Below are 13,704 nucleotides of genomic sequence, written 5' to 3' on the forward strand. Positions count from 1 at the left end.
TTTATGGAGCACATCATAGCTTTCCAATTGTTACATTCTCAAGCTGTCATAACCAAAATTATAAATAAAAAAATGATAATAAAAAAGATTGGGGGGAAAAAGGTAAAGGAAGCTACAACTTTCATTCCATGAAACCCTTCTCCGCCCAGTGGCAAGAGAGCTAGCTTCAGTGTGAGCTATCCACCTACCGTAGATTATAGGGTCCACCACAGTCAAGAAACACGAGGCACACACAAGACAGACACAAAAGCGGAAAAAGGAGGAGAGCAGAGAGAGGGAGAGGTTCAACTCACAAGACACGAGGACCAAACACGCTACAAAAAAAAGGCAGTCAGCATCACCACCACCAGTAACACCACTTATACCACCACCACCACAAACAGGATGAGAAATGACACACTCATTTTCTGTGCTGAGGAATTACCCTGTCACGTGTCCAGCCAGGGACAGTTATTCACATTGCGGACACAATTAATTGGTTGTTTTAATTAACTGTCATTGGTGTGGAGGAAAATCTCCATGGGCATGCCAATGTATTAAATAAGGAATTAATCATTAGTTTTTCTAAGATTTATCCCCTGTTTTTTTTGTCTGTCTTCATTTCAAAAGTGTCTGTGGGTCTTGCACCTGCAGTATATCTGTTGCCCTAGAGGTTGCAGTATATCTAAGACATCATCACACCAGGGACAAGACTGGTCATTTTCCACATGCCCCTTACCCATTATACCCTGCCACCTTATAACAGTGTGTGTCATTTTTCACCGCCTATACCACAATGGAGTACGTCACACTTTAAAATTTAAATGACCACCAGAACAACATCAAGTAAATGAAGGGGAAGAGAGCTCTCCTTTGTGTCCTTCAAAGTCTGGCCTACAGAAAGAGCTGCTGGTGAAAGACCAAAGAATGTTAGCTAAACACATCTCAAAAAGAAGAACTCGGTAAATCACATTGACATATAGCTCAAATGTACGGAGCCCCTGAGTGACCATGGTAAGAAAAATAAATGATCTCGCCCGGACGAAATATTATCTTGTCCGGACGAGATATTAACTTGTCCGGACGAGATAACATCTTGTCCGGACGAAATAATATCTTGTCCGGACTTACCATGGCCACTTAGGGGCTCCGTACAAATGCACAAACAGGTTGTAGCGTAATAATACAATGGAAAACAATCTGGGTAAAGTTAGAAATCACTGTAACGCCAAAACATCTTGACTGTTACCCTGAGATTCACCCTTAGGTGCTGCGGGTGAGTGTGTATGAAACACAAGGCACTCATACCTCGCCCTGCATGTTCTTCATGTTGAAGCCGTCCTTTCCCTTCTTTCCTTTCTTGTTCTTCTTCTTCTTGCAGCAGCATTTCTTGATTATGCAGAAGCAGCAGGTGAGGATGAGCAAGGCTGCCACCACAGCTATGGCAATAAGAGCCCATGGAGGCACTAGAACATATAAACCACACAGAGAGAACTGAAGTCAAACAACCTACGCTGGAATTTATCGAGGCAAAGCTACATCAAACATTTGATCAATGTCAGAAGAATTTAGCCTCTGTGAGTGTTAAACGAATGGGAGGCAGGATTATCGTTACGCAACTTACGTGGAATTTTATCAATTTCATTCAAGAACTTTGCTTTGATCTCTTCAAACATGTCGTTCTTGCTGATCACCGTGTCGTTGCCAGAGCCAGAGCCAGGAGCAGTGTCGGCCACTATGGTGGAGACGACTGCGGGGGCCCCTGCCATGGTGGCCCCTGTCACGGTGGTGGCCCCGGTGGGCTCTGCAGCCACCATGGCCTCTGGCTTCTTCTTGAACAAGTTAAACTTCATTGTGACAGACTAGGCACTCAGTCCCTGAAGCACACAAGGACAAAATGGGAGAGCGGGAGACATCAGGACTCAGGAGACACCGTTTTAGAATCAGAAAGATTTGAGTATCAAGTTCATTGCCTTTTAATTCATTTCTGCTTTAGTTTATTTATTATTTAATATTTATTTAACCAGGTTTAGTCTCAATGATATTAAAAATCTATTTTTCAAGAGAGAACTGGCCAAAAACATCAGCAAAGGTAGGCACATAAATATTAGTACAGATTAAAAATCACACCTGTGTGAAGTGAGGGGCGCTAATATATTAAAGTCTAACTCATGTTGCTATGATTAGGTGATGTAATGGTGATGTAAAACAAACATGGTCAAAACAAACATTAAATTAGTTTTATTGTTCATGGGATTTAAGGTTTGTGTTAGGGACAAAAAAAAACATTAATTTCTCTTCATTGTCAATGGCGTTTTTAAAACAAACAATGAACTAAAAACAAACATTAAACCTGTATATAGAAGGGGCTAGCGCCCCTCAAAAAAAAATCACACCCGTGTGAACTGAGTGGTGCAAGGTCTTATATAGCCTGATCAGCTGTGGTCTGACGTAATGTCAGTGACCATAGTAACCATGCTCATTTTTTTGGGCACAAACAAACACGGGTACACGGGTACAAAGCCAGTTGGAGTGGTTTGCACCACTCAACAAAAAATCACACCCGTGTGAACTGAGTGGTGTAAGGTATTATATAGCCTGATCAGCTGTGGTCTGACGTAATGTCTGACGTAATGAAATCACACCCGTGTGAACTGAGTGACCATAGCAACCATGCTCATTTTTTTGGTACGAACAAACACGTTGACACGTGGACACGTAAACTAACAAAGCCAGTTGTTGGAGTGGTTTACACCACTCAAAAAACAGTCAGCAGTATACGGTTTTTAAAATGTAGACAATAATTGATATTGTACTGCAGGGTAAAAAGTGCATATACTGTATATGAGGAGCTGTCTCAGTTTGGCTTTATAAATGACGAAGTACAGTACAGTACCAGTGACTGGTGACTCCTGTGCAAAGTTAAGGTTAAAGGAGAATTCCAGGGTAGCAGTTTTCTTATAGGGAAATCTGACGATAATATCCATTAACCGAGAAACCACTGGTAGAGGCAAAAAAGAAAAAGAAACAAATACTCCATGACAAGCGCTCCTCAGCTCCAACCGTGCACGGAGAGTCCATCTCTAAATCGCTTAAATATTTAGATCGCTCGATAAAACCTTTTTTTCCGTTTATATCTGACGTTCATTATGTCTGAAATGCGTTCACAGAGTTTTGTCCCAAATGGGCTTCCATCTACGGCGACCGACTCCCTGCTCAGAGCTACATTGTGCTAGAGAAGGATACAGTATACACCTCTACCAGTGGTTAATGGATATATTATCGTCAGATTACGGTAAGAAAACGGCTACCCCGGGAATTCTCCTTTAAGTTAAGCCTACTCTCCTATTATATACTATATAGAGGGTACGGTACAATGATTATGTTTGTTTGAGATTTGTGTGCATGTACAGGATATTGCCATGATCTAGCAGTAGGAAGTAGCTTGCTACCGCCTAGGTGGCGGCAGACTGCTGGGCGAGCGCTGGCGCTTTGCCATGGGGGGTCAGGTCAACATATGGAATGAATTCTGTACTGGCCATATATGGAGTGTCTTGAGTGTACAGGGTTTGATGAGGTCAGATCAACATATGGAATGTCAGAACAGGTCAGCTCCATATATGGAGATCTAAGGGTGGCAGCTGGGGCAGTGTTTTGAGTGTACAGTGTTTGATGAGGGCCCACGTAGGGCCGGGCCTTTATTTTCGTTGTTGAGAACTCTAGTTTTCACCACCTGCAGGGCCCGCAGGTGGTGTTACACTAATAACTTTGGGGCGGGCCCGTCTAGAGTTTGAATGGACAGGTATCAGTCAAAAGGGAGACATCGAAGAGGAAGGACGGGTGGGGAAGGATGAAAGGATCAACATATGGAATGTCAGAACAAGACAGCTCCATATATGGAGATCTAAGGGTTTGAGCTTTGAAGTCAGTTGTAGAGTTGCTGGCCGGCTCCATATACTGTATGCGGATCTAGGTGATGATCCAGTTTGCTCCATGTATAATTGGCTATCCATGGTTTGATGAGGTCACTGTTGTGATCTTCATATACTGGAGACTGCCATATGGAGACTGCCATATATGGAGCGTGTCACGAGGCATGACGGACTGACGGCCATATATGGTGGCGTGACGTGTCACGAGGTGTGACGGACTGACGGCCATATATGGTGGTGTGACGGACGGACTGACGGATTGACAGGTTTTTCAGGTTTTCATAGTAATCTACGGTCCCAAAAAAACTATCCACGGACAGAGCCCCATGGCACCACTTTCTGGACAGTTAACACAGCAGATGACTTTCGAAAAGGCCCAATTAGACCCAAGGCTGATTCTAAAAAGGCCTTCTAAATCCCAGTTTTCTGAAACACGTATGTTGCTACAGTATATATTATAGCTAAAATCTAGTATAAGACAGATGCTTTCCAGGACATTTTAAGTGTCTGAAAGCATTTGAAAGGTCAGTAAAAGGGGGACACAGAGTTGTTGAGAATCTATTCACTAAGGATGTCATTTAGGAAATGTAATGATTTGTGCAGGACGGGACCACCAGCCAGTACAGTACAAAGGCACAATGAACACACTTAAATAGCGGCAGGCAAACGTTACAGAAAGTATGTGCACAGTACAATGGTCATACACACAAAGTGTATGAGTGTCTGAGTTATGTGAATGCACACCACGTTTTCGCACAATCAAAAGTATGTTGTGCCTTTTGAGACGAGATGTTTTTATGGCTCTGTCTCTGTCCGACATCACCTAGGATACAAGTAAAGAACTCCACCAGGCCAGAACAGCCAGGTGTGAGGATTATGTTTTCACCCCTGTCAATATGTCCCTGTGTATGTCTATATTAATTGACCTCATGGTGGCTCTATAACAGGCTGCTTCATGTTTTGGCTGATAACTCTGATTAGACTACACTTCTGCCAATTGAAGGAGACCTCAATATTTTCTGTGGGCATATTCTTAATAGTGGCATAGTGACAGCATAATGTTCACGTTTGTCCTGCCAAATGAGAGCGACACAGCAAAATCCAGACTGTTAATTGAGCCATGAGTCTGTACACATTCACCCGATTATGTGCAAGTGCAGACAGATACAGAGATCTCCATTATATGGGCACAAAAGGGACACAGACAGATGGTTAAAACGGGTGCTATGACGACAGGTATTCCATAATAGGTTCCCAACTTGCATTGTTCCCAAGTAGGCTGGTGGCAGACGGCCACAGGTCTAGACAGTATAAAAAGAAGAAAATAATATACCGGTAAGTAACATTCTACTGAAACATTCTGCCAGAAAATATGCCACATTTTTGGAGGTTGTCCTGTTTTATATCAATGCCCAAAACCTACATATCATAACAAAACTAAAGTCTAATAGATATGGAGACTTCCAGTCAGTCTGACTGACCACAAACCAAAGTATGATGAAATAACTCTGCAGGATGGATGCCTATGTCTTCCATGCCTCCCATTCTCTCGAAATCCAATACACCGCAAACAGCTGACAAACTCAATTTGACTCTCAGGCCTGCAAGTGAGCATCACATTATCCTGTCCGTTATTTGCATCACCATGAGTGACAACAGCATTTACAGCTGATGGAGGTGGTTGATGTTGATGCTGTAGTCTAAAGGAAAGATTGTAAAATTATCCACACCATTCACTACAACACGCAGCAGAGAGATTTGACAGCCGTCAACCATCAAAGGAATTCTATTCACATTAAATCACTCAAATCTCAATGCAGAATATACAAAACATAAGGGGAATACATGTACAGTATAGTCATTTACAAGATCATGTGCATGCGTGTGTGTGAGCGTGCGTGCGTGCGTGTGTGTGTGTGTGTGTGTGTGTGTGTGTCAGTGTGTCAACTACCATCGTCAATGTATGGTAGTTGTACAGCCGACCCGACGGCCCCTCCCGTGAACAGCTACCGGGGTGCCAGGCACCATGAGAACAAGTACAGAGAGCGCTTCAACACCAAGCAGCAGTGCAAGACTATAAGTTTCCCCTGGTGATCCAGCCTAGGACTGCTTGTTGAAGGGTGTGTGAGGACATATCCATGAGTTTGTGAATGTAACCTTTACTGCAACTCAAATATTTGTGTCCCTGTATGCTTTATCTGTGTGTGGACATTTATAACAAATTGTCACTGCTACTGCAATCTTTTTCAATGCATGTGTGTGGTATAGGCTAGATGTGGAAGTTGTGTTATAGGCAAGTCCACCTAAAGCAAGGCCAATCAAGACCGAGTGTGGGAGGGGTTGAATCAGAGTCGAGACCGACGGGAGGCATGACCCAGTCGATACCAAGACCACATTTATTTTCTTATTCTCATAGGCACAGAAAACAATCTTGATCTGAAACACTGCAAATACATTTTACTGACTTTGGAAAAGCTCAAAATTATAGCTTACTACAGGCTGGCCAGTTCTATGTTATACGCTCCGTTACAAGACAGGTATCTATAAGCGTCAGACAGCTCTCTTATAATGTTAAAGCGACTACAACATGCATTTAAAAACGTTTTAATATTTAACCCTTGAACTTCCGTTGACGGTTTTGATGTAGTGAATTAATTAATCCAGACCTCCTGCAATATTCGGGGCTTCCATCCATTCATCCATCTTCAACCGCTTATCCGTAGTCGGGTCGCGGGGGCAACAGCTCCACCAGAGTGCTCCAGACTTCCCTCTCCACAGCAACATTAGTGACTTCCTCCTGGGGGATTCCGAGACGTTCCAAGGCCAGTGAGTCGATGTATTTCCTCCAACTGCGCCTTGGTCTGCCCCGGGGTCTCCTCCCAGTGGGACGTGCGTCGAGGACCTCCCTAGGGAGGCGCCCGCGAGGCATCCTAACCAGATGCCCGAACCACCTCAACTGACTCCTTTCCAGGCGAAGGAGCAGCGGTTCTACTCCGAGTCTCTCTCGTGTGACTGAACTTCTCACCCTATCTCTAAGGGAGATGCCAGCCACCCGTCGAAGAAAACTCATTTCGGCCGCTTGTATTCGCGACCTTATTCTTTCGGTCATGACCCACACTTCATGACCATAGGTGAGAGTAGGAACGAAGATTGCTCGGTAGACAGAGAGCTTTGCCTTCTGGCTCAACTCTCTTTTCGTCACAACAGTGCAATACAGCGACTGCAATACCGCCCCTGCCGTTCCGATTCTCCGGCTGATCTCCTTCTCCGTCCTCCCCTCACTCGTGAACAAGACCCCGAGATACTTGAACTCCTTCACCTGGGGTAATGCCTCATTCCCTACCCGGACTGCACAATCCACCGGTTTCCTGCTGAGAACCATGGCCTCAGATTTGGAGACGCTGATCCTCATCCCAGCCGCCGTATTCGGGGCTTAATTAGAGCTTAATTTGACTTAGATATGAAAATAAACAATGATCGCACGTAGTGGGGCACAGATCACTTTAACACACACGTGAAGAAAGATAGCGGATGTTTACACCGTTGAACCGGAAATGACGACGGCCAGATTCAGTCAATTCGGTCAAAATCGGCATAATGGTGAAGTTACCGCCACCATCAGGACTGGGTGTCTAATACATTATGCTTGCCGCGTTAAAATGAGATATATTGAGTATATCACAGATTTTTCTATTGGCATTCAAATGATGATCATGAATAGAGCTGGTAGAAGGCACTGAAAAGCTGCTATTGGGGTGGCAGTCCAAGGGTTAATATCATATTGTTTATGTCCCTCAGATGTATCTCTAATGGTTTGAGCCTAAATCACCACTCTGATATAACCAGTTCATGTCATTTCTGTTTGGCTTCTAAAGTAGTCGTCCTGATGTTGTGGAGGCGCTGAAATTTGGAACTGAAGACTGAAGACGGGGAGGAATTATACACGTACAGATGACATCACGCATATGACCAAAACGTGACGTTAGGCCAAGATGTCACGTCACCCTATAAAGTATGGCGCACAGAAGCAGAAGCACATCATTAAGAATATAAGAAAGCATAAGAAAGGAGCAAGGAGGTGTCTAGAGACATCCTTTAGACTCAAACGTGACCAGCTCCGTTCCCTTCCCAGCTCCTAAGAAGAAATATAGATCCGTGGCTAGAAGGCCTCCCCGAATAACGAGCCCTTATAGACTCCTCTGACGGTTCCCTACAGATATAGGGGAATCTCGGTATATGTACATAATATAGCGCTATATTATGAGAAAGCCTGATTGTTCAAAATTGAGTATTTGTGGGCAAAGAAAACACATAGGGGAGTGCAAAAAACACCCCAAAAATTTGGAAAAGTTGAATTGGGCTCCTCATACTGTAATATCGGTATAATAAAAAATATTGAATTGCATTGTAGTGACTCGAGTGGACTCCCGAGTCCCTTGGTCCGAGTAAATGAAAATGTGAACTCAAGACAGAGACCAGACTAGAGTACTTCAACACTATAGTAATTAGGTGAACTAGTATTTTCAAAACAGATCTGAAACGAACTTAATACTGATCAGCCGGTGTGCCTGATGGAGGGGAAAGGAACTGGTTGGAATAACGTGTTCCTTCCATGCGCTACTTCCTACTGGGGAAACTCCCCCATGTCGGGTGATAAGAAGCGGCCTGCTCACTCCTCATGCATTGAAGGAAGCATGAGCTCAGTTCGGGGCTCTCCCCAGGTTGGCAGAGGGAGAGTAGCGCCCAGGACTACAGTTTAGGAAATTGGCACAGTAGAAATGGGTTACAAAGATTGTGGGATAAAAGTCCAGTTATGGAATGAAAATAAGTTAGGGACACATTTGACCATGACATTTGACACGGAGAGTGCCTTTAGCTATCTCCAACTCACACACCCACTCAGTATAGCTAAGAATAATTGACAAAATGTTCCCCCATGGCCACTGTATATCTGTTGCCTTCATTGCGTTGCTTCTTTGTTCATAAGTGTTGTAATACGGCATCAGCTGCCTGACACATATAGCTGCATAAACATATTGATGTCTACTACTGTATCAGAGGGACTGACTGTACGTACAATATGATATGAGATGCAAGCGTGGTCCTGCTCATTCTGTTCTTATCATGGTTTCCATAATCTACTAGGGATGTCATAGATCTATTGTCCTACTGTATATATTACTGTATATATTATTGTGTGTAATAAACTTCAGAATGCATGGTAACCTATCACTGAAGTGTTAGCATGTGTTTTCCGTGCCTGCGACTCGCAATGGATCTTCACCCACCACCCAAAAGGGATTATATGTAGACTTCTAGATGCCTTAGAGATGGTCGGCGGGTCGCCCTTTTAATCATTACAATAAGAAATCTAAAGACAAAACGTCAGTGGCGTGCTCATGTTTGCAGAAGTGGCTGCATAGATCCATTTCTCACACAATCAATGAGACACCAGGCAGTGAGCGGGATGGATTTCCCAGGACCAACAGAGGTACGTTACTGTACACCCAATCTCCCCTTTTCCTTGATTTGATATTACCTCAAATAAATGATTTTAGGTCAACCACATGAACCCTATAGCGTCCCAATTCTGGGCATGTCATAATATGTGAACATTGTGCAAACATAGCAGATCTAAGCTCACAACATGTGACATTGTGTTATGAGCTTGTCGACTTTTCAGCTTTGTCAGTGTCCCCTGTTGGTGTACAGGGGACCAGGTTAGACCACTGGGGATATATGGTTTAAGTGGTTAACATGCATGCACTTATTGAAAAAAAGTGACGAGGAGGTATCAAGACAAGGCAAATATAGTCTGTACGTGTACTGTATATGTGCGATTGTGCGTGCGTGAGTGAGCGAGTGCATGTGTGTATTTCTCCATAGCTCACAAGTGCAGTAAGCTTTGAGGATTTTCATCTCCTGCTAAAACCCCAGACAGAGAGAGAGAGAAACAATCTGTCTCAGTATAGCCGACCATCATATCATTTCTTGTCACCATTTAAACGAGCAAAGACGACAAGTGAGTGCTGGCTTTTTGCAGCTGACTAACACAAACATCTGGTGTATTGGTGTGCCATGTCTGACATATTCTGTATGTTGTGAAACTCTGATTTTTAGGGCTATGTTATGGATCGATATGTCTATCTATGTAGAGCACATACAAGTTTAGCATGCACGCTATATGCTACTAGTACTATATACTGTATGTCTTGTTCTAGAAACAATGATGATGGAACCTCATTCTCAGTGGCTCATAGGCCACAAATGGCTATTCTTTGCATTCTCAACATGTCTATAAAATGTCCAAATTGTCTCAAATCCTGGTCTAGTCTGTGTTACAAACAGAACTCTGTGTTGCACACAGATACATGCATGCAGCAGGCCAAGCGATCCATTGTTGCTAAGCAATTCTCGTAGTGTCAGCGTGCTGTCCAGAGTCACTCTCCACCTGCCTTGAAACAGAATGGCCAACCAATCAAATAACCAATTGGTCCAGGTCTGGACTCACATCACGACTGAGGTTGGCATGGACACAAGGTGTCTGCTCTCTAGCTGTGTTCCAGACTGAGATGAAAGTTTATCTGTAACATGGCTCTCCTTTGCACATGCCCACACACACCCACATACCCTTTTGGCCACATAGTACCCAAAGAAATAATATGATAGTAAAAAGTATTGTCATCTACTTTCCTGAAGAAAACAGGCACATTATCCTCAGCTGTTCACCAGTGAGGAAACACACCCGAAATTCTAATAAAACCAGATTTCTGTTGGAGAAGAACAGCAATATAAATTCCTAACCCTCAGTTACAACATTCCTTCCCTCCCATTGATCCACTTTCACAATGACCCAACAGCGAAACTTCTACAACTTTCAAATGCAAAGCCATTTCAAATGAGAAAGGATGCGTCCTTTCTCATTTAAAGAAGAGTCGATAAAGAACAGGAGAGAATAAAGCGACCACATCTACCGTATGTGCCTCCCCATACGTGTTTGGCGGTTTGCCCCCTGCTCCATTGGCACTCAGCTCTTATCAGCCTTTAGATTTCAGCACTGACTGGCCAGCACCAATCAGCCGCAAACACTGTATATTCACGCTCCATAACGTCCAAGCCACGCTGACATACAGTACAAGGATCTCCAAAGCATCTCCAGACACAGAAGGCTAAGAATAGTTCACTTTAAACAATCAAAAGAGATAAGAATTATTATTAAAGTTAATTTCAGATAGACCGGCGTCTATTCTCTAATGCATTTCTTAATGTTGTATCATTAAATCCCAATTTAATAAAGCATAGACAAAACAAATCTTACCCTTCAAATGTAATTTCCCCTTTGCAGCCGAGCCCATTCAATATGAAGAACTGGTAGGGGCTATGGAGCTTCAGTGATGTGCTAACATACTCTGATCTCCACCATAAGCAGAGACTGCAGTCTCTCCTCTCACTGCTCTCCACTGCAGCACTAGTCCCCCCCCCTCCTGTCTCTCCTGCACACTATCCTCCCACCCGCCTCCTCTCCCCCAACGCACACACGCACAAGCATGCTTGCACGCGTGCGTGCACACGCACAAGCATGCTTGCACGCGTGCGCGCACACACACACCACACATGCACACACGCTTGCACACACCACACACATACGCTTGCACACACACCACACACACACACACACACACCCCTCTCTGTCTCTCCACTCGAAATGCACATGCAAACAGTCATTCTCTCTCTACATAATTTCTCTCTCCCTCTCTCCCCAACCTCATTTAAAATGCTGCTCACACAGCCAAATGCAGCATGCCACTCTTTAGGTCTGGCAATCAGAGAGCCTACCGTAAGAGATCGATACTCAAGCATTGCTTTGGGTGCTTGCTTGGTGAGAGGCTGAGTAAAGCTCCTGTGTGCGCAGAAGGAAAGCAGTGAACAACAGTGATGCAGGGGCGGCTGCAGGTGCTTACCGAGATGCAAGACAGGGAGGTGAACTGCAAGACTCTTTAAGCCGAGCTGACTTTACAAAGTCAACTCCAAGCCGTACACCACTGCGCTCAATGCAGTGAACGTGTTCTCACCCCATTTCATAGGATGAATTTACATAATGACGTGCAAGCCGGCATCTCAGAGTAATCTAGTAAGAGAGTGGCGACACTAGCGTTCACTCCCGTTATAACAATGGAATGCGGAAGTGCTCATTCTATCTCAATGGGATAGTTCCAATGTTTGGAACTATAGCCCATAGCACCCCGCTTTGCGGCGAGATCAAAGTGTGTCGCCACTCTCTTACTAGATTACTCTGCGGCATCTGATCCAATGCCTGCAGTGTCACTACTATCATGAAAATAATTGATTTAGGGTATCTCGCTCAGGGAATCTGGTCAATAATGACCAGACAGACACAGTGGACTGCAGACAGGATCTAGAACTACTCTTAAATGTAAACAAAGTTGAAGGCCATTATTGTGTTATTAAGCCGATATAACACCGGAGCTCCACCGGGCGCGTCAGCGTCGTGTCTGTCACCGTCAGGGAATGTTCCCTTTTTAATCAATGAAGGGTTGCGTTGCGTGACTGCATTAAAATTGCCCCGGTTCGTTTTTTGATGCATGCGACGGAGACGCAACGCGCCCGGTGGAGCCCCGGCGTTAGGTTGCCTTGCATGGTTTCCTCGGTCATCGGTGTATAAATGTGTTTGTGAATGCGTGAATGTAATGCACAATCTATGTAAATGTAACATGATTAATAGTGCTTCCACTTGCCCAGGCATTATATTGTATTGTGATACAGTGTTCTGTGACTTTAAGAGTACAGGCGGTTGCCTTTAAGGAAATGACGTAACCTACCGCACTTCCTATTTCATATGGGCTTTGAAAGCGGTAGGTTGTGTTTATTTTGCGCTGCAGATTATTTTATTATTTTCCTTTACAATTGTGTAATATATTGATACATATATGTACCCAAAGTTGTTAAGACACATACTGTGTTCTCATGGTACTGCATCTGCTTTATTTCCAGCAAATACTATTGTGGAAACGTATACAAGTCAGAGCAGAGCAGTGATTGCCTCGTTGTCTTTTGTACAGGTACATATTGTATTTATTGTCATGCTATTTCCTATTTCATATGGGCTTTGAAAGCGCAAATACTATTGTGGAAACGTATACAAGTCAGAGCAGAGCAGTGATTGCCTCGTTGTCTTTTGTACAGAATAAATCTACTCACTGCTGAGATCCTGGTCTATGGTGCTTCATAACACAACGCAAGATCACGTCTGTTACACTGGTGCCGTGACGGTCTTCTTGTTCTACTGGGCGTTGGAAGGAGACATCTACCGACGCTACGGACGAGAAACACCGGGGCTGTCATTCCACGCGGTACACTGGTAGTCATGTTATGCAACTGCACGTCGCCAATTGCAGTTTCCATTTTGGCCACACGGTGGTAGTAGGACACTGCATTTAATGCTACACTGTGCCGTTTTCTGACGGGGGTTTATTTAGCGTGGAACAGTATTACTATTCTGCCATATTGTCAGTCCAAATGAGATGGGTTCTTTATGTGTGATCATTTAAACTTCTTTACAAGGGAATAACATCACGTTGTGGTGGATTGTACATGTTTTATTTTGTGTATTCTTTTTGTTTTCACTATTTTGTTGGGATATTTTTTGCTGTATAGCACATGGTCAATTGCACATTGATATTTTTGTTTTATTTTTACCAAGTACTTAATTTGTACATTGGTTAATAATGGATAATTCCTTTGGGTTGGGAGGTATTGGCAGAGGGATGGGTTT

At 43.8% G+C, this 13,704-nt stretch overlaps 1 protein-coding gene across 4 annotated transcripts in view; it reads right to left on the bottom strand.

The window, feature by feature from the left end:
• Positions 1-13,704, bottom strand: part of LOC306930373 (synaptotagmin-2-like) — a 55,868-nt gene that overhangs the window by 10,300 nt on the left and 31,864 nt on the right. For all 4 annotated transcript variants that reach the window (XM_079511309.1, XM_079511307.1, XM_079511306.1 and 1 more), the window contains 2 exons: positions 1,604-1,856; positions 1,288-1,445 (listed from right to left, as the gene is read on the bottom strand). In XM_079511309.1, the coding sequence (XP_079367435.1) occupies positions 1,288-1,445; positions 1,604-1,832 (387 nt within the window). In that variant the 5' untranslated portion in view covers positions 1,833-1,856. The remainder of the gene's footprint in view (positions 1-1,287; positions 1,446-1,603; positions 1,857-13,704) is intronic.

This window comes from Electrona antarctica (assembly GCF_951216825.1).
Source record: "Electrona antarctica genome assembly, chromosome: 9".
Lineage (NCBI taxonomy): Eukaryota > Metazoa > Chordata > Actinopteri > Myctophiformes > Myctophidae > Electrona > Electrona antarctica.